The 22,693-nt window shown below is 38.6% G+C and overlaps 1 protein-coding gene across 18 annotated transcripts in view; it reads left to right on the forward strand.

Annotated features, from left to right (window-relative positions):
• Nucleotides 1-22,693, forward strand: part of CALD1 (caldesmon 1) — a 225,817-nt gene that overhangs the window by 165,300 nt on the left and 37,824 nt on the right. For all 18 annotated transcript variants that reach the window (XR_010159001.1, XR_010159000.1, XR_010159006.1 and 15 more), the window contains one exon: nt 18,609-18,755. Coding sequence is in view for 12 of the 18 variants with exons in the window: in XM_054655212.2 (XP_054511187.1) it covers nt 18,609-18,755 (147 nt within the window). In the remaining 6 variants the exon portion in view is untranslated. The remainder of the gene's footprint in view (nt 1-18,608; nt 18,756-22,693) is intronic.

Below are 22,693 nucleotides of genomic sequence, written 5' to 3' on the forward strand. Positions count from 1 at the left end.
CTGAACTGTTCTTTTGATATTTTGATCAACTGGTCAAGTGATTAAGATGTCTGGAACTAAAAATCACTAGCCCCGTAGAGATCCATCTCAAGATGATTTTAGGTCAACTACCAAGTAGGTTAAACTAACTGATAAACCTAACTCTGAAATTGAATGTAAACTGACAAGACAGCCCGTGATAGAGTGGATTTAACTATTTTGGGTTATTAATGACTTATCCATTGAATTTCAGAACCAGTTTTGGCTACAGCACATGAAAATATTTCCAAAGGACTGCTAAATCAAACATGCTCAGTTTACCTAGTTGTACTGAGTTCTTTTTGCTTCCCACAGACATTGCAAAAGGCCAAAACTAACACTAGGCTTGATAGTGAAAAGAGAAAGAATATAAGAAATTTGCAAGGGAAGATGGTGCAGGAGGAGTTATGGAGGTAAAAAGGCATGTGCTGGAGTTGCAGGAAAATATAGAACTGCTCTATTCATGAGCCAAGCCAAGGCCAATCACATGACAATAAAAAAGACTGATGGCACATGCACACACGTACACACACACACACACACACACACACACACACGCTCTTGAAGCAGGCCAAAGTCCACAGTCTCACTGGAAAACACTGGTTGACTCCGTTTGACTTTAGCGCCTGATCATTGACTAGGTTCAAAAGTCAAATACTTTTCCTGTCCATAATCACTTGGTCTTCTTAGTAAGTAAAATATCCATTTTCCAGCTCTGAACTCAAGCGGATTTTCTGTATATAGTTGCAACATAATGCCATCTCCAGAGAAAGTAGCATGGGAATGAGAAGCAAAGAAATGCATTAAAACATTTGCATTCTGGACCAATGAGCAAAATGCACCAAGAACCTACCTAAGCAAACACTGGCAAGAAAGTTTGTGGCTAGTAATTGCTTCTGACTATTGGCAGGAAGGAATTGAAAGAAGTGCAAAGTGTTGGGGGTTCCATCTCCTGTATTTTTTTCTAAAAATTCTTCTGTCTCCAAGCCTAGCTTTGAGTAGGCTGCCGCCGCCACTCCTCGGTTGGTTTAATATGGTTTTGTCATGATGATGAAACTGAAACCTGAGAGGTCATTTCCTTTTTCTTTTTTTTTTTTTTTTTTTTTGGTGAATGATCAGGCTTCACCTTCTGGAACTGATGGTCAGAAAGCGAGCCCTGCAGCCCATAGCAACATGGCAGCAGGTGTAGCCAGGTATTCCTGGTTCATATCCATGAGCCAGTATGAAGTGTCTGCTTTTAAAGCCACTCACAAAACTTCCAACACAGTGTATGTGTGCTCTGTGTGTGTGCACATGCTTTGGTTTTGGGGATGACCTTCTCCCGCCTGTTACTGAGAGAAGATAAAACTGTAATAACTTTAAACACCATTTTTGCAGTAAATACTCATAAGCCTAGCATAGAATTGTCAGCCTTTCCCTACACATGGACTGGAGTCACATTTCATTGATCTGCCTTTTAAGGAAGCACTGTTGTTCTGTATAAGACACTAAAACTTTTAAGTCTTGGAGTATTTGGCCTTTCCATGTTCTGATTTAGATGAATCCACATGAGCTTAGGCAGTTCACCTCTTATTCAGGTATAGGTTAGCCTCATGATTGCTATTGCTTTGTGTTTTAATGCCATATGCCTTTCTTGACTGCAGTTAACTAAAAATACTTATTAAATCCCTGCTTTATGCAAGACACTTTGAGAAGGGTGCTAAAAATGTATAAAACTTGACTTGCTTTCAAGAAACACATGCCATAATACGGGAGATAATATACAAATAACAGCAATAGAGCAATATGTGATAAATAACTGGAACAACCACAGAGATTTCAGAGGCGTTAAAGAGCTCCTTCTAGTTGACTTCCATGATGGAAGAGTGTAGCATTTGAGCTGACATTGATGGACAGATAAGCGGGGTCTCGGTAAAAATGGAGAGAAGGAAAGAACCACTTAAGTGTAATCAAAGAGAGCAAGAGAGTATAAAATGAAGTTGAAAGAAAAAGAAAGCAAGCTTTACTGATGTTCGTTATGCTTTCTGGCACCAGCACCTCCCCTCAATTTCTGACCCCATGTGACTGGTCCTGAGAGCATCACACAAAAATAGTGCCCTGGAAAAATGGAACATGAGTCCCCTGCACCCCAGAGGGGAGAACAGTGGGGCCTTCGCTTGGCCCTGTCTTTTCAGCATTCTGTGACTCAAGGCAGTTTACTTGACTGGGTAAATTGATTTACCAGTGGTAAACCTTATCTAGTTTAAACTTCATGAAATAGACCTGTACTGAGAAGGATTTCTGCAGAAGCTTCAAGCAGAGGTAACACTAATAATGCAAACCCAAGGCAACGCTGACACTTACACACAGAGAGGACACTAATGCTTGTGAACGCAGACCAGTGCGTCCTCAGCTCACACTTTACCTGTTCCTTTCAGCAAGGTGAGTTTCTAGCAGAGAGGGGGAATCTCACTGCTTTTCAGAAGTAACTCATGAGTGGACAGATCTTTTGGAAAATGGCAGCATTTTTTTGTGATTTTGCTGGTAAAAAAGATGTAAACATGTAACCTATCAAGACTATCATATCTTCATACTCCACCTTGGAAACATTTTCTAATGTATTTAAAAATCTCCCCAGTGAAGAATTTCAGTAGGTTTTGAAACTATTTATTTAAAATGTAAAATTGAAACACCTTGGGATTACTTTGAACTGGAACAACTGATTGACATCAGGACAGACAATTTTTGATACAATTTTCTAGGCAAATTGTATCAAAAAATTGTGCATGGTTAGTGGGGCAGATTTAAGTTATTAGTACTGTGCTTCCACCTGTCAAGCCAATGATGTGTTTCTTTGTATATCTTTGGGGATTAAAAAAATTAAGCAGGGCTGAGCGTGGTGGCTCACATCTATAATCTCAGCACTTTGGGAGGCCGAGGCGGGCGGATCACCTGAGGTTGGGAGTTCAAGACCAGCCTGATCAACATGCAGAAACCCCGTCTCTACTAAAAAAATACAAAATTAGCTGGGTGTGGTGGCACATGCCTGTAATCCCAGCTACTTGGGAGGCTAAGGCAGGAGAATTGCTTGAACCTGGGAGGTGGAGGTTGCAGTGAGCCGAGATTATGCCATTGCACTCCAGCCTAGGCAACAAGAGCGAAACTCCATCTCAAAAAAGAAAAAAAAAATTAGGCTATGACTGTCATTTAAAACTAACTGCCTAAATAAACTGAACTTAGAACCAGACCTTCACATTATCGATTACAATGCATTCAGCCAAGATTTTTCAAAAATAATTAAAGTTTTATGAACATTAATAGATTAAATTTAACATTACTTTAAATGTATCTTTGTTTTATTGTCATTCTGTCCTTTTAAATTTCTGTTCATTGTGTTTTGTAATGTCTACAAACATTTAAATAACACTACATGTAATTTATAAATGACTATACATATATGTGTAAATGTATATGCATACATAAATGTAGATATCAGTGTTATTGGTGCATGCTTAATTTTTAAAATTGATTGTAGTATAGTACGAAAAGTCATTTAGAAACCATTGGCTTAGATCACGGATCACCAAACTTTTTTGTAAATGGTCAGATAGTATATATTTTCAAATTTGTGAGCCATACAGTTTCTGTCATAATAATTGAGCTCTGGCACTGAAGTGCAAAACAGCCATAGATGATAGAGGTGTGGTTGTATTCCTATAAAACTTTATTTGCAAAAACAGAGTGAGCTGGCTTTGGCCTGCAGGTCATAGTTTGCCAATCCCTGGCTCAGATGACTGAAGCTCTTTGTTAGTCTCCAGGGCACCCTAAGAAAGCTTCCTATTGTAGAAAGAAAACAGGTATAGGAACTTGAAGACCTGGGTCAATCCTGATTTTGTAATTACTTTTATGAGTCATTTCACCTCTTAGATCCCAGGTTACCAAGTATAAAATATAAAGCTTGAATTCGAAATAACCTCAAAATTCCTTCTAGTTTCATTAATCTATCATCTTAGATGCTCACTACCTTGCCACAAGCAGTGGATTTCATCTGGGCTCTGAATGGAAGCAGAAAAAGTGAAAATCCAATTTAATACAAGGTGGGCAAAGTGAGTTCAAAACAGTGGAGAAGGTGACAAGAATAAAAAAGGACAGAAATTCCATTCTGAAAAATGTAAAGTCACAGCTTATGGCTCTTGAGGGGTCCTCCATGGTGCTGCTGTTCTAAATGATTGTAGGACTTGCTCAACTGAAGTCTCCTCTTGCAGCTAAGATGGATGGGATCCTTGATATGGGGTAGCTGGCCCTAATTTCTTTTATTTCTTGGGGAAAGCTGCAGAGTGAGATGAAACACCTGGAGTGGAGATTGAAACTAGAAAATGTGTGCTGCCCTTCCGGGACTCCCTTCCACAGGGCCATAGCCTTTGGAAAGAGCCTTATACTTCGTTAAATGATTGGTCTGCTCTTCTCAGTTCTTCGAAGCCATCTTTCTGTATGCACCAAGCACGATTGGTGCCTCACTAATGCCCTTCATGCCTTCCAAGCCCTAGCCAGATGGAATTGTGTGCTTTTCCATAACCATATTTCCCGATTCTGCAACCTTGCTATTTGAGCCTTCTGTACGTGGAAAGGTCCTCTTTCATCCCCCCAGCTCCCAATGCTAGCCATCCCAAAAGAGCCAGCTTGAATACCACTTTCTTTATGAAGCCTCCTCTGATCCCTTAGCTGGAATTGCCTTCTTCCTCCTCTAAACTTTAAATCACTTTAAGTCTTCTGTAATATTTACCACATTCTACCTATTATCACATCCTTAACAGGTCTTAACTTCCCTACAGATTATGAACTCCTTTCAGGGGTTGAATTCATCTTGGTTTCTGCCCTCACTGGCTTGAATGGAGTAAATGTTCAATAAATATCTGTTGAATGGATGTGCTAATTCCAGCCACCTGTGTGTCCATTTCCAGGTTATAGCAGCAAGCATTACCTACCAGCATCCCACAGCCACAAGTTCAGACTCCACCTTGGTATCTGGCAGATGGTTCTGAACAATGGTTTGCCACCTCCTCCTCAGAACCTAGGCCCCCATGCCTCCTCCTCGGAACCTAGGCCTTCATGCAGCCCCCTTGCTGCCCAGAGCTCACCACTCTGATGACAGTTCTGAATTGAACTGTCCTTGCCTCCAAGTCTAGGTTCCACGTGGATCAGTCAGGGAGAGGAATGTATACCAGATTAGCAACCCATAAGTCAGTGCCAGTGCTGTCACTTTGTAATTCAGAAATATGAACTTTTTTTTTAAGTCAAGTCAGTGATCTCCACCACTGAAGCAGTTCCTCCTGTATTAGGTAACAAGTTTAAGGAATTAATGATTACATTGGTGATCTAGTCAGAAGACAGCATAAGCCTTATTGGTTAGTAAACTAATCTAACCAATGAATTAGGATGGAATTGCCTTGTTGGGATAGAAATCTCTTCCAGGATAGACAGGAACCCTCAAGTCATTTAAGTGCTGTCGAATGTCTCTAATGCTCATGCTCCCTCTCTCAGAGTCCTGATTCCCTGAGTCTTAAGATGTTGGTGATTCTAACTCAATTTGCACACACAAATGTGGGTGCTTAGTTATTTAATATTATTCTATCTGTTAAAACATTCACATTTTTATAGGGGTCTTCTATTAACTCAAAGGGAGTCTTTAAACATAGAAGATTCTACTTGGTTTGGTTTGGTCAGGCTGGCTTTTTACCAAATCACAACAAATGGGTGTTTGCTTTTCTCCCTCCACATTGAGCAGGCCCTGTGTTAAGCAAGGTTTCCACTGATTTAGGAAGATGATCTATCAAGAGCAGAGAAGACTCCTTGACTTCTTTTCTCAACAGTAGGGAGATGGGACCCATGAGCAGTGGTTGACTGCCAAGTCCCCTGCAAGAATAAATATTCTCTTCAATGGGCAAAGCATCCATGATTTGGCCCTTTATTTCCCATTTCCTGTCTCCACTCAAGGTTTGTCTTTTTACTTTCTGCCACTTGTACACAAAGCTCTCCAATGCTAGCACATGGAGTGGGGGTATGAGCCAACTGGATGTTAGATGGGTGTGTGCAGGACCTCTGGAGTCAGGCAGGTAGGGTTCACCCCATTCTTGTTAGAATGGCAGTGACTTCTTCACTAGCAGAGCTAGCAACAATGCCCCAGTGTCAGATCTATCATATATTACAGTTTCCTGTCTGAAGAAGAGATGGAGGGGTACAAGAGGGAGGAACAAGATGGGAGGCAATGCCACTCGAGTGGAAAGGAGCCCTGGGAAGGAGGAAATGAATAGTAAATCTTTTTCCAATTAAGAAAAATGACAGTGGAAGCAGAAAAGCTCCAGAGGGCACTTTTAGGGGAGGGAAAGATCATAAAAGGCCTGTTATGAAAATCTATTACCCATAAATTTCCCCACATTAAGCAGAGCCTGTCTAGAGAGGATGCTGAGAATTCACTCAGCTGACACAAGATATGTGACTTGATTTAGTGGCATCCACATGCTGTGTACCGTTTCCATTGGCATGTCTGCAATACCACTTTCCCTTGCAGGGATCCCCTTTAATTACTCACAGGCTTATAATCTCCATTTAAGGACATCTTGCTTTCATTTTCCAATCGCTTTATGTCTTTTGTCAGATGTTTACCGATGTGATAGTGGTACCATAATTTGAAGCTCAACCACATGAGATTATGGACTTTAGTATTGCATCACATGAACATTTCTGATTTAGCGATGAGTCGAACTTCTAGATCACTCTAAATATAAGACTTATCTAAAAGGAGTTCATATTTTTTACATTTGAAGACGACAGTGGAAATTTCTCTTTCTAGGTGATTGTCTTCAGATATGAAAATAATGTGCTTGTTTATATACCTGTGGTCAAATGTCATTGCATCCAACTTAGCCAGTAGAAATGTGAGAATATCCCTACATCCTGCTCTGGAGCAGGTGTGATTCAGTTGCATATCCAGATCTAGACCTCTATGCAAGAGAAAGAGCTGGAAAAATATAGTGCTGCCAGCCATCGACATCTGGGTCTGAACTGTTTCCTAATGTTTTACTTTTTTTAAACGACTAAGCCCAAGGTTTATTGTCCACATCTACGATGAACACTTAAGCAAAATTGTCCTTTAATAGATAATAGCAGTCAAAGAACAGCTCCAACTCAGATTTTACTTTTGATTGACAACATTTTTTAAAAGCCTAAGTTCATTGAGGATCATATTTATTTAAAAAAAATTTTTTTTTTTTGAGACGGAGTTTTGTTCTTGTTGCCCAGGCTGGAGTGCAATGGCGTGGTCTGAGCTTACTACAACCTCCACTTCCTGGGCTCAAGAGATTCTCCTGCCTCAGCCTCTTGAGTACCTGGGATTACAGGTGCGCACCACCACGCCCAGCTAACTTTTTGTATTTTTAGTAGAGACAGAGTTTCACCATGTTGGCCAGGCTGGTCTCGAACTCCTGACCTCAGATAATCCACCCACCTTGGCCTCCCAAAGTGCTGGGATTACAGGCATGAGCCAGCACACCAGGCCTATTTAAAATTCTTACTCATTATTTAAGACTGTTATAAACAAAGAATTCTAGGTTGGGGATGAAGAAAAGGTAAAGTTCATGAAAACCCAGGTAGTAACTGGGCTTATCTTTTTTAGCCACATTTATACCAGTTGAATCTTAAATAATGATGGAAAGAGAGGAAGGAGTTTGGTTATTTTATTTTAATTATCTTCCTGGCCACTTAAGCATTCATAACTCCTTTTCATTCATTTCAGCTAAAGTTTAATTCAAGTAACTAAGTCAGGAGCAATAGATATCTTCTCCACCATCAACCCTGTCTTTCCTTACATATTCTTTGTAAACATTTATAAATTAAAAAGTGAATGTTTGTATCTGAGCAAGCTTATTGATTTAATAGGGTGGGGTAGATGGGGTGGTGCAAATTCTGTCCCTGTTTGTGGCGAGATGAATAGATTTTAGTTTATCTTAGGAAACTGTCATGGACTTATCCTTCCAAAATCCATATTTACTGGGGTTGGCAGATGCACTATTTCTTTTAAAAATAAATGTGAGAAAAATAGCAACTCAATAAAAGATAAATCCAGTTTCTATTCATTTTATTTGTACTGAATATCACAAACCATTTCTGGATGTTTTAAAAGAAAATGGCACCAATTGAAAAAGAAGTTAAACATCTATCCCATACAAATTATAATCTCAAGAAATGTTTGGAAAAGCTTGTGCTTCATCTGTTGTTATAAACTACAGCTATTGATATAAACATAGATGAATCTCAAAAACATCATGTCAAATAAAAGAATCACAGAATGCATGCAGTATTATTATGCATAGTTTTTTTAAGGCAACACTGAAAAATATATTGTTTAGGGATGCATACCATGCTGGAAATACTACAAAGAAAAGCAAGAGAATAATTCAGAGATCTTAAAGCTCAGGCTGGTGCTTATTTGGAAGCATATAAAAAGAGATAGGGATGCGATTGAAGAGGAGCACATAAGGATCCCTAACAACTGGTGCTGTTTACATTGGGTAGTAGGCACATGGTTGTGTGTCTGATTGTTCTTTAGTCATGTACATGGCTGGGCGTGGTGGCTCACGCCTGTAACCCAGAACTTTGGGAGGCCAAGGCAGGCAGATTGCTTGAGCTCAGGAGTTTGAGACCAGCCTGGGCAACATGGGGAGACCCTGTCTCTGCAAAAAATACAAAAATTAGCCAGATGTGGTGGTGCACACCTGTAGTCCCAGCTACTCAGGGGGCTGAGGTGGGTGGATCACATGAATGAACCCAGGAGGTCGAGGCTGCAGTGAGCCAAGATTGTATGAGTGCACACCAGCTGGGTTACAGAGGAGAACTTGTCTCAATAAGTAAATACATTAATAATAGTAATAAAACAAAGTAGTCATGTACCATACATTCATTTGTAGGTACAATATAAGTCATGATAAAAGTCTTTTTAGCTTGAAATAATAAACCCAAACAATTAGAATCCATCATTTTAAAATGTCCTGTGAATATGTGCATGGATTCAGAAATGAGCCTGTATGCCTGGGGATCCGCCTGCCCTGGAGCAGGATCATTCTAAAAACTGTCCTTTTATAACTCAGAGTCAGAATCAGAACTCTCAGTACTCCCTGGGTGCCTTCTAACCATACAGGACCAACCAGACCTGATCTATTTGTTGGACAGGATGTTCCAGTCATAATGATGCTAAGAACCAGACTGCTATGGTATGTGTAGACACAAGAAGAGGATTTTATGTCACCGTGTACTCTGTTCTGCAGCATATTTCCCCTGTTAGGGTCTGTAATTATAGAAACTCATCCAATTATGGGATGTCACCATTGTATAAAGCAAATGTTGGGCTGGTGGTGACAACTTTTGAGTACATACATAAGAACACTAAAGCTTCCAAGTACACAGTGTTTTATTATTGAGAGCCCAAGTATGGTTGGTATGCAAACTTTAGTGACTCTCAAATATGTCTATGTATGGGGAGATGGGGTGGGAGAATGGGGAATAAATGAAGTGGGAAATGCTTTGCTTCCTTAGTAACTTTCTTCCAAGTAATATATCCCCTTGCATGCTCTCACCCCAGGAAAAGGCACAACACTGATACAGCAATGAACCCCACAGTGAAATAATACAGCACTTTACCGTGAAAATTTTTTTTCTTCTAAACCAAGAGGGCTTTCTTTCGCTCTATCCTGTATTAATAACAGACCAATTCACTACGGACTACTTACTAATAAATGTCTAAATGTATTCTGATATGAAAAATATTTTTATTTTCTTGATTTTTTTTCCTCCATAATTTTTAATGCTTGCCTTTTAAGGAATCCAAGGAAAAAAATTCAGAGTTGGATTTTATGTGAATTAAATGAAACCACAACATTTTGCAGACACCACATATAAACAAAATCATATTTAAGAGCCTGGAATGTTTCTATAAACTTCTTTTAACTTTCAAACATACAGTAAATCTGCAAGGCAAATATGACTCATTTCAGTAGCTCAGGATTTTCCCTCCTGATCACAGTATGGTCTGAGATTTTGCTAAGAATGTTTGAGCAATTTATAGAGCTATTTGGATATGTTTGGAGAATGTGCTTGTATTTCATGCTATGAAATAAAATCCCTGGGGGTTTTGGTACATGAAAAAGAATAATGAAAGTATGTGTGAGTCATTTTGCCTCCAAATAGTTGATAAGCATGTTTCCAACCTACATGAGGTTTTTAACTTTTTAAGTTGGATCCCAAATTAAGACCCAGGTTCAGACAATGCCATTAGCAGAACCAATAATGATGGGAATCAAATAAAAGTAATTGACTAAGAAGTCATCCTTTTTTGAGGCTGTGAGCCCCAGGCATTCTTCTTTCGGGTGTGGCCTTCATGGGGAGTGTATTGCTGCAGAAAGCTGGGGACAGAATAGTGTTCTGGATTCAGTATCTCAGTTACCAGCCTGAAATCTCCATCGACCAACACCGCCTTCTCTCAAATGACTCCTTATATGAAAGTGGACAGACAGTGGAATGCAGAAAGATTAGAGCTGATCTTGGGGACCAGTCAGCTGTCTACTGGCCAGTAAGTTACTATGAATTCACAAATGGTGAACTTCAATAGTATTCATTCTGTCAGATGGTGAGTTTATTTGATCTGTTGGAATTTTAGGTGCAGAGTTCTTTTTCAAAATATAGGAGTGTGCAGAAACAATTAAGGAAAAGAGACTTGGAAACTTTGATCTGAATGGAGTCCTCTTTAAGTCTTTTATAACTGGGCTTCACTACAATACCTTGAGCCTTTTGTTTTCTCTGAGGCTTTTTCTCACTTAACTTGTGGGTCTGCATCTGTGTCTGCATTTGTGTGTGCGCTTATCAAGCACAGGGAATATTGAAGAACACAAAAAAGTTTGAAGGTGACAATTCAAAGTCTATCCACTGGCAATCTTGTAATCTCTTTCAATACAGCAATTGTTCTCTAGCGGTGAAGATTTTGAAAGAGATTCCCAAATTCATGTCCACACCAAGTATTTTCTGTAGTCTGATAAACAGTTGTCTCATGTATGAAAGACTGTTTTTCAAATAAGCATATATGCACTGATTTATAATATACAGATTCCTTTTTATGCACTATTGAATTTATAGATATTTTATAAAACATTTTATCAATAAATAACAAAAGTATAAGCAATTGTCATGAGATCTTAATTTTTTCTTAATGTTTTAAAAGGATCCTCATTCTTAAAATGTTAGAAACCATTGCAATACAAGATCTAGAAGATTACATCTTTTCTCTAATCTTACAAGTTAGCAGTGGCTATCTTAGTGTGTGTTGATCCAGCTTGTCTATTTGAAATGACAAAGCATGGGAATGTAAATTAAAACAACTGCTGTGGTCAGGCGTGGTGGTTTACGCCTGTAATCCCAGCACTTTGGGAGGCCGAGGCGGGCGGATCACCTGAGGTCAGGAGTTCGAGACCAGTCTGGCCAACATGGTGAAACTCTCTCTTTACTAAAAATACAAAAATTAATTGGGCGTGGTGGCGGGAGCCTGTAATCCCAGCTACGCGGGAGGCTGAGACACAAGAATTACTTGAACCGGGAGGTGGAGGTTGCAGTGAGCCGAGATTGGGCCACTGTACTCCAGTGAGATTCTGTCTCAAAAAACAAAACAAAACTGATCTTTTAAATTTTAAATTTAAATGAACACATACTATTTCACTTCTCAATATCTACCCTAAAGAAACACTTGCATCATGCAATAGGGGAAAAAATGAAAGAACCCAAAATGTCTTTCTATAGAATGGTTCAACTGTGCTATCCTATTACGTAAATGATGAAAATAAAGGTATGCCCTAGTGAACTGATTTTGGCAAGTCCTCAAACACATTATTAAATTTTTTACATGGCAAAATAACTATATTATATATCCCATGTATGTAAAAAATACAGCATTGCAAGATGCAAATCCAAACTTGATTAACTATTTGGTTATCTAGGTAATTACTCAGAGCAATACTGTGATTATCAACATAAAATAAGTAAATATTTGTACTCTCTATAGACTTAAACTGTTCTTTTTCATTCTCTCTGAGTCTTTAATGCTCCTAAACATGTAATAAAATCGGCAGCCTCCCCATAAAAATGTCTATTATTTTTCCCTGATTTAATTTTTAAACATGGCTTCCTCATAACAGATCTTGTCTTGTTAATAAAATACTATTGCCACGATTTTACTTGAACCTTTAAGGATGATGTCCTGTAGTCTCAAACCAGAAGATACTAAAATGGAGAAAAGACAAAATGAAGGGAATAAGAGCAACATTCTTTAAACTACGGGGAACACGGAGTAAAAAATTCAAACAAGACGACCTATACTATAGTTGAGATGAAAATAAGAATTTTGCCAGTGTTGCAGAAGTTTTGAGAAATATTTGCTAGGGAAGCTGGGGTGGGGGGACACTGGGGCAAGAGGAAAACTCGTTCCTTGCTCCAGTGCCTTGCTACGGAAGCTTCTGCAAGTTCCTCTGTCTCTCGTCTGGCATATATTTAGACTCTGGCCCTTCCAAATGTAATAACATCTCATTGGTCTCCTCATTTGCCATGTCTGCAAGACTTTAATTCATTTGAACTTTCTATCTGAAAGGCACAAACTAAAACATGGTTATCTTGTTACTTAAATACACTGAGGCAGCAAGGCCTGGTGTTAAAGACCTAAAATATCTTCAGTGTAAAAGCCACAGCATTAGAAGAGAGCTTTCCCATTGTATATATGTTTTTTTCTTATCTTGTAACACCAAGGCCCTTAAGCAATGGTTCCAGGAATGGAAGAAAAGCCAATCCTCTCTACTTTTTCATGCTACTCGTACAATCAAATAACATCATGTGGTTATTATGGACTTTTAAAATTCTTTGCATTTATTCGTCAGTGTGTGAACACACACACACACACAAGATTATTTCTCTTTCTCCCAAATATCCAATGAGCCATGTTGCTGTCAGCTGACCTTTGCTGCAGAAAGGTACCTTTCTCCAAGTGTTTGTGCCAAAAGATGAGCTAAAAGCAGTTACCAAGTAACAAAGTGGAATACTCCACAATAAACCCTCTTCCAACCAGCATAGGTGGGAAGTTCATGGATTCTGGTCAAACAAACATTTTATTTCATAGAGAAGTACTTTATAGATCATTTGTGGATTACCAGTTTTTTAAAAAAATAGATCCACAATAAAATGCCTTTGATTTAAACTCTATTAAACATAATTCAATAATTCTCAGATGATTCAGATAAACTTCAGGATCCCACACTCCTTCTGAATCATCTGGGAACATCACTTGGCTTTGTTCTGTAGCATATGGCAGACAGGTTAATACTGGCATCTGCTGAATTTTCACAGAAGGAACAAATGGATTATTATGCTTTTATTACAATCCAGTGGTTGGTTAGGTATGATTTTTACTAGTCAGCAGCATTTCAAATACATTTAAATCTGGCGTGTGGAAAATCAAAAATGTCAACATTTTGTCTTTCACGGAAGCATGAAGCAGACCCTGTGCTATCATTTGATATAATAAGGATCCTGTGTACTTGTCTTTTTGGACAAATTCTGCTTTGTGGTGAAATTAGCTTTCATGCATTTCTGGTGTTAAATTGACAATTTGTCGACGATTATCAAAAGCCTTTAAAATGAGCATACTCTTAAACTCGGAAATTAAACTCAGAAATTCTAACTTCTGAGAAGTTTTCCTAAGTAAATAATTGAACAAGTGATTAAAGTGAGTCTGTAATAATGTCCTTAGCAGTATTGTTTATAAGATGATATAAAGTTGAAAACAATCTTAAATGTGCCTCAGTAGAAAATTGGTTAGTCATAATAGATCCATGTAATCATTATGTATGTGTATACCTAAGTGGAATACTGTGTTGCTATTGAAATTATATATTGCTAACATGTTAAAAATAGTCATAAACAAGGTAAATTAAAGAAATGGTTTGTGAAATGATATGTATGACATAACCCTATTTTATTAAAAATGAAAATGTCTGTGCATGCACAGGAAAATGGTAGAATATATCACATACTCATCATGTTCAAATCTGGGTTTGCATGATTCTCGGGAGTGGCTTTTACTTTCTCCTTTATATATTTTGAATTGTTTGGTTTTAAAAAAATTTATGTGTGCGTTGCTTTTAAAATCCAAAAGAATGAACAATTGAGGGTACTTTTTTTTCAATTTCGGAAGAAAAAATAATAAACCTGTGGTGTTAGTAGGATGGGAAGCTCACCATGAGGGAGAGGCCTAAAAGCTAAGAAATGACTGTTTGCTTTGCTTGCCTAAGGCTAATGTAGGCAGCCTCAAAGTTGAAGATTTTTCACCCCTATCAAGTCATTTGGCATGGACAAAATTTTACCTGTAAAGTCAACTGATATGTTCTTGAACCAGCAACTGGACATGTTATGATTGAAAATGCCATGAAACCATTTTAGCTCTTTTTTTGTTCTTAACTTTGTAAACAATTTTAATATGTTTCTTTATTAGTAGTCATAAAAAGATCCATAGATATTTTGCCCCATGATATGGTTAGGCTTTGTGTCCCTACCCAAATCTCATCTTGAATTGTACTCCCCGTAATCTCCATGTGTCAAGGGAGAGACCAGGTGGAGGTAACTGAATCATGGGTGCAGTTTCCCCCATGCTGTTCTCATGACAGTGAGTTCTCACGAGATCTGATGGTTTTATAAGGGGGGGCTCTTCCTCCTTCACTTGGTGCTTCTTCCTGCCACCTAGTGAAGAAGGTGCCTTGCTTCCCCTTCACCTTCTGCCATAATTGTAAGTTTCCTGAGGCCTCACCAGCCATGCTGAACTGTGAATCAATTAAACCTCTTTCCTTTATAAGTTACCCAGTCTCGGGCAGTTCTTTATAGCAGTGTGAAACGGACTAATACACTCTAGTAGCTGTGCATCCTAGAAAATGGGCTCCCAGTGGAGAATGATTGCCTATAAACTTTAAGCTGTACCAAGCAAGAAGAGGTAGAAGAGATAGTGGAGATGATTGGTTGTTCAGGTTGCTCCACTGAGAAATCAAAGATGAAGAGAGGTTACATGTGATGTGGCCTACGTGGCAAATCTAGTTCATGTCAGAGCTAACAGCCAGCAATATCCAGCCATGAAGCCCAGTGGGTAGGTGAAAAGAGAAAGATGGTAAGTTCTCAAAATAGTGGGAAATTAAGGACTTAAGGTTATATTCCATTAAGGGGATGGAGGAGTTTTGCTTTTAGGATAGGTGTATAAGTTCGTTATCGCACTGCTATAAAGAACTGCCCAAGATGGGTAATTTATGAAGAAAAGAGGTTTAATTGACTCACTCATGGCTGGGGAGGCCTCAGGAAACTTACAATCATGGAGGAGGGGGAAGCAGGCACCTTCTTTACAAAGCAGCAGAAGAGAGAAGAGTGAGCGAAGGAGGAACTTGCCAAACACTTATAAAAACCTTGAGAGAATTCACTCACTGTCACGAGCACAGCATGAGGGAACCACCCCCATGATCCAGTCAGCTCCCACCACATTCCTTCCTCAACACCTGACACCTGGGGATTACAATGCAAGATGAGATTTGGGTGGGGACACAAAGCCTAACCCTATCAATAGGGATGTCCCATATGGAGTTTTATGCCTCTTGCTTGTCTTGGAAGAAGAAGGCCCCAAGTAACAGTCATGACCTCATGGCTGATCCAGAGATGTAGAAAAGCAAATTGAGACTTCCTGTTTGATTAGTTTGGGAAGCAGTTATTAAGGATTGATTCTCCCTGTTGCGGTTAAAGCTGTCTACCAAGAAATAAGCCAAAGGAACATTAGGCCAAGAATCTGAAGGGTGAAGCCAAACCACTGGGAAGGGCTTTCTACTTCAACTACAATGTGATTCAATTAGAAAGGAACATTCGAATCCTGTCATGTCACCTCAAATTCAACAAGTCTAAAATTGAACTCATTTTTCCTCACGAAGCGGCTCCTTAACTGAACTTTCCTATTAACAGGAAGACACTGCAGTGTAGAATGCTTTGCCACAACATATCTATCTATTATTTCATTTGATTGTCACACACAAGAAAATTTAACTCTAAAATTTAACTTTAAATTTAACTTTAAAAGGTTAATCAAAGGGCTGCAAATTAGTAAGAGACCAATTCTAAAACCCAAGTTTTCTGAATCCTAATCTAGTCATCCATTATCAACTATATCACATTGCCCCCCCATATTTGTGAAATAAACCAGCCCATTTTATAGAATTACTAAGTGACACTTTATTTGTATTGGCTTTTGAGGATTGCACATGAGCAGATTTTAGTAAATATGAAGTCAGATTTTCTCAAGTAGCAAAGAAGAAACCAACCAACCTTCGGAATCATTAATCCTGTTTTTTATGAGATACCTCAGTGAAAAAACATTCACAGCATTCTTATTATTGAAGTCAAAAGATGACACAGATGAAATAAAGTACTGACTCTAAGCCTAAAAATGCCTAACTTATAACTCTAACATGAGCAAACCATCATCAGTTATATTAGGTTAATATATGGTATAAGTGGTATGGTTCTACTGTTTTGTTTTAATTTGCAAATTATTTTGGCTTTGCAATGATATAAGAATTATAAGCCTGTTCTAGAGAAGTACCATGCAACGTTGTACCTATAGTTAACAATATGGTTAACAATCTTAAAGTGTATTGTACACTTTAAAATATGCCAACAGGGTGGATTTCATGTTAAGTGTTCTTACCACAGTTTTAAAAAGAATTATTAGCATGAAATGTTTACATATCTGGGTTTCTATTTTGTAGATATGTAAGTAAGATTGTAATAAAAACACTGTAACTCTCCAATACAAAAAGCAGCTTCCTACACAATGCAGCCCCATACCCATACCCAACCCATTGACCCATCAAGCCAGCACCCATCCTTTCTTGGCACTCTGTATCTCAGTACACATTCTACCTTCAAAAATAGCTAAGTCAAACATGTGTCAAAATAGCTATTTCCTCTTGAGTTTGAGCATCTGCAGTTGCCCAGCCCCAATTCTTTATTTGGAAAGAAGTATTAGGAGAAACATATCTAGCATAGTGATATTGATTTGTAATTTCCTCAAATAGACATTCACTTTAGATGACTACAAAAGCTAAATAGAGCTCAGGAGCTCGAGACCATCCTGGGCAACATAATGAAACCCCATCTCTTAAAAAAAAAAATACAAAAGTTAGCTGGGTGTGGTGGTGTGCACCCGTAGTCCCAGCTACTCAGGAGGCTGAGGTGGGACAATTGCTTGAGCCTGGGAGGTCAAGGCTGCAGTGAGCTGTGATCACACCACTGCATTCTGGCCTGGGTGACAGAGTTAGACTCTGTCCCAAAAAAAAAAAAAGCTAAATAATATATACACATGTGAAGTCCTCTGTGTCTCTTCTGCCTTCTTCAGCTCATAGACATCTATCTAAATACACACCTGTGGGCCATTGTGATGTGCCCAGCATGTGGGTGGTATGATACTAAGGCACATTTTAGAGCAAAGGAGGGAGGCCTTAAAGGGAGCTGCCACCCCTTCAAAATGCACTGACTCTGAAGCATCCTACCAATTGTCAGTAACACCTTCTCTCGCCAGGGAAAAGGAACTGGAGGGAAAAACAAAATCCAAGCAAAGAAGATATCCTACCCCCAATTTTAATAATATTTATTATTTAATATAATATTTAATTTTAATAATATGTATTATTTAATAATATTTATTATAATAATTAAATAAATTTAATAATTTTGGCTTATTAGCACCAAAGTCCCGGTTTGGTAGTGTAACTTGATTCTTTTCTGATCTTCGTGACAGTGTCTACACAAATAACTCATGCAACATGCTGTATCTTTTGAAGTAAGCATTTTGTTTATTTTTGGTTCAATACTTTGGGTCCCTTCTTCTAAATCTTACAAGGCCAGGCCCGGTGGCTCACGCCTGTAATCCCAGCACTTTGGGAGGCCGAGGCGGGCGGATCATGAGGTCAGGAGTTGGCGACCAGCCTGGCCAGCTTGGCAAAACCCCGTCTCTACTAAAATACAAAAATCAGCTGGGCATGGTGGCATGCGCCTGTAATCCCAGCTGCTCGGGAGGCTGAGGTAGGAGAATCACTTGATCCCAGGAGGTGGAGGTGGCAGTGAGCCGAGATCGTGCTGCTGCACTCCAGCCCGGGTGACAGTGCAAGACTGGGTCTCAAAAAAAAAAAAAAAAAAAAAAAAAAAAGCTAACCCACAGTTTCCAAAGGCAACTTGCTTTTGTGCAGAATGTTTTAGTTTAAGTTGTTATTTGGTCATTGTAAATTATCTTCTGTAGCTATTGGATTCATGCTTTTCAAATAGTTAAAAGTTTGAAAGCTAGCTGACTAGGTCGCTAAACTTAAGGAACTGAACCATCCTTTTAGACGTATGTGGTTCATTAAGCAGTTAAGTTCAGAAAAGGGCTCAGGGCTGTTCCTGCCAAGAAGTTGGTGAAGACATGTGGCAAGTGGCACGCTCAAGAGGTTGTCTTTGTAATGTTGCAGAATCGCCTACCAGAGGAATGACGATGATGAAGAGGAGGCAGCCCGGGAACGGCGCCGCCGAGCCCGACAGGAACGGCTGCGGCAGAAGCAGGAGGAAGAATCCTTGGGACAGGTGACCGACCAGGTGGAGGTGAATGCCCAGAACAGGTACTGTCCTCTTTGGGACAGGGAATTTCTAACTTGCGTCTTAGCCTGTCCGTTGAATGGAATTTGTTGAGCAGAGCATTCCTTTCTCAGCCCAACTCAACCCTTTTTCAATCTAACTGGTTTAATTATTTTGCAGTCATTTTAGGCAACTAATCTGATTAGATAGGCAATCTGATTTAGACACTAGGACACACTATTCTATTTCTCTCCACCCCGTTCCCATCTCATAAATATACCCCAGTTGAAGGCTTTTATTTCATTTCACAATCTAGCATTTGTTTAATTTAATAAGTATGGTGTGCTATATCTTATATATATATGTATATTTTTTCTGTTTAATTCTTTCTTTAAATTTCAATAGTTTTGGGGGAACAGGTGGGGTTTTGGTTACACGGATAAGTTCTTTAATGGTGATTTCTGATATTTTAGTGCACTCATCACCCGAGCAGTATACACCATACCCAATGTGTAGTATTTTATCCCTCACACCCCTCCTACCTTTCTCCCTGAGTCCCCAGTGTCCATTATATCACTTTTCTACCTTTGCATCCTCATAGCTTAGCTCCCACTTGTAAGTGAGAACATTTGATATTTGGTTTTCCATTCCTGAGTTACTTCACTTAAAATAATGGTCTCCAACTCCATCCAGGTTGCAGTGAATTCCATTATTGTGTTCCTTTTTATGGCTGAATAGTATTCCATGGTGTGTGTATATATATACATATATATATGTATGTGTATATATATACACATATACACACATATATATGTGTGTATACATACATATATATATATATATATGTATATATATACACACACACACATATACACCACATTTTCTTTACCCACTGCTTGGTTGATGGGCATTTAAGCTGCTTCCATATTTTTGCAATTGCAAATTGTGCTTCTATAAACATGCGTGTACAAGTATATTTTGCATATAATGACTTCTTTTCCCCTGGGTAGATACCCAGTAGTGGGATTGCTGGATCAAATGTTAGTTCTACTTTTAGTTCTTTAAGGAATCTATACAGTTTTCTGGTGGGTTATATCTTTAAATAAGGAAAAGTATTTACATTTATTCTGTAGGGTGTTGCTATCTGTTTTGAACTGAAGATATGTTAGTTTAGTAGAGTCCTCCATGGCTATCATTAATAGGTAACACGTGAATTTTTAAAGTGGGCATGAATTGCAGATGTCTTCTTTTTTCTAATATACAGCCTGAATCAATAGTCTCTGATCATTATAATATTCAACAAGATACAGAATTCTGCTTAATTTAATGTGATTATTCAAACACATTTAATGAGTTTGCTATTACGTATTTTCTCACTCAGGCCCTGGTTGAAATCAGGGAACTTGAGAATGCCTAATAGGTTCAACTTCTTCAAAGAGGGCTTTTGCAGCAGAAATAAGGTCACATGGTTCATTATGCTAATGGTTAGTATATGTCATTTATATTGTCATTTATGTGCCCCAAGGTCTAAAAAAGATGAGGATATTTGAGGAGGAAAATGGAGAAAATAATTTTAATTTAAAACCATGGACTGATTATAATGGTTACACTATATAAGATCTCACATGTGGTTTTGGTTTTAGTTTGTTTTGTTTAATTCAGTCTATTTAGAAAATTCTAAAGGGAATGGGTCCTGGCCTCCTTAACCCAAGTTTGAGAGGCTGTATTAGAAGGTTTCAGAAAGCAGTCTTGAAAATGTTGGCCGGTAGCACAATATTGTTTACCCTTTCCCTCAATAAGTAGCTTCTAACTGGGGAGTAGGTATAGCAAAGGGGAAATAGGTATAATTTCTAGGGTTCACTAATTGACTTTGACTCCCAATTTGACCTTTCACTAACTGTATTTCTTCAGTTAAATGGAAATAAAAATTATACCTTTCTCCGAAAAATGCTGCTAAACTTAAACTATGTAACAATGCATGTAAAATGCAGTGTCTTACACATAGTAAGCACTCAATAAATTTTCACTGTTACCAGATTCTTAACACGGGAGGGCAACGTAGTCATTCACTGCCTTTTCCATTTTCAAGCTGAGAGAGAAATAATAGAAAGAGTTTTAAAAATGGCATTTTGATGCCTTTCCTGAATCTTGTTATTAATGAGTGGTCAACAGGAGCTTTAAAAATTACTGGTGGTCTGTAGTTTTCTTGCTTTTAAAATCTTGCTTTTCTTTGTGCTTCTCTTTGGATATTTGGCTGTTATTCATTATTTCATGCTATTAATTGAAATCAAATTCTTTTTTTTTTTAGAAAATCATATTGAGGTCTGAGAATGTGTGATTTATCTCTGACATATTAGTTAGCCACAAGAAGAATAAGTCTTCTTGGGGCTAAACAACTCTAACTGGCATTTGATATCTACTGATAATTGTGGTCATAATTTATAAATAGGCAAAGAAATGTTCGATACAGTTTGTTGGTTTCTTAGCATAAGAGTACTTTAATCTGGCTAGCACTTTGGAATTTTGGTGCCTTTTAAAAATTATTAGAATTCAATTGATCCAAATGCCCTCTCTATAGACTTCCCCTTAAATTATAAATTTTTTGCATTTGTAGGGACATTTAATCCTTATATGTCTAACTTCATGGAGGCAATATCCTGAAGCAAAAGTAAAGGCCAAGAAAGTTTTAAAGCTAGTTTTTACTCTGCCATTTTTCATTGTTAAATATGAAATGTGTTTTTCCAAAATTAAGTGAATTTGAACGTCGAAAGGGCCAAGTTTGGTCTGAACTATGAAATTTGATGGAGTTTCTAAACATTGCAAGACAAATTCTTCCAACTCTGGTCACAGTTCTGGTATCACATGACTGGTTGTTTCCTGCAAATAGAAACCAACACCCTGGCTTGGACAGTGTCCAGCATCCTGCAGTAGTGAGGGAGGTGATGGACAACAGTTTAACTTTTGGAGATTTTCTTTCCTTTTTAAAATAAATGTCAAATGTAACTGCCCTTTTTCCACTGTAGAAAAGATGGACAAGAAACCCTTTATTCATGTAAATCTTGACAAAGAAGGTAGATTGTGTATACGTTAGTTAGGGTAACGCTGGCTGCTATAACGATTAGTGCCCCCAAATTTTAAGTTTAGTGCAGTAACACTTACCATTATGCATATTTCTGTCTAGTTGGTAGAACCAGCCACCTGTCTTCTTTTCTCTTGTGACTCTCAATCCCTAGGGCTTGGTGCTCACTGATCTACCAACAGACAGAGATAGAGAAGACAGGGAGTGCACCTCTGTTTGTTCATTGCCTTGGTTGGACACTTCTGTTTACATTTCATTGGCAGTTATTGGTCACATGGCCCGCCTAGGTGCAAAGAAGGGAGAGGGTGCAAATTTAATCCTTGAGTGGTGATCACTCCCCCCAACTATGGAAGGAGGAGCAGGAATTGTAAGGGACACTCAGATGTCTCTTCCATTGGGGTCATTGGCGTGAGTGTGGAATCTCAACACTGTAATGTACATTTTCTTCCTCTCAAAGTACCTTGGGAGCCTCCAATCCAGATCAGGAATTCTAGATGACTTGGTGACATGGGAGAATACTACATGACACGGAAGGAATTCACTTATTATTTCAGTTTGATCCTTAAGTTTGAATTCCCCAAGAAGCAAGTCCAGAAACAACGATTTGACTGCAAGTCGTTTATTTGTAAGGTGATGCTAGGAAACACTGGTGGAGGTGTGGGAAGGTAAGACAGAAAAGGGAAGGCCACCAAATAAAGGTTGCATGACCAAGCACATCACCACTGTGGGTATCTGGAGCTTCACTCCACTGGGAAACTCTGAGGTCCAGTGTGGAACACACACCTCGGAGTTATCCCACTCAAAAAGTGAGGGGTGCTGAGGTATCTAAACACTCAGGCTATCAATTTTTGTTTGAAAACTGCTCTCAGGGGACATTAATACCCAAAGCACTTCTGGCATGTT

The sequence above is a fragment of the Pan troglodytes genome, chromosome 6 (assembly GCF_028858775.2).
Source record: "Pan troglodytes isolate AG18354 chromosome 6, NHGRI_mPanTro3-v2.0_pri, whole genome shotgun sequence".
Classification (NCBI taxonomy): Eukaryota; Metazoa; Chordata; class Mammalia; order Primates; family Hominidae; genus Pan; species Pan troglodytes.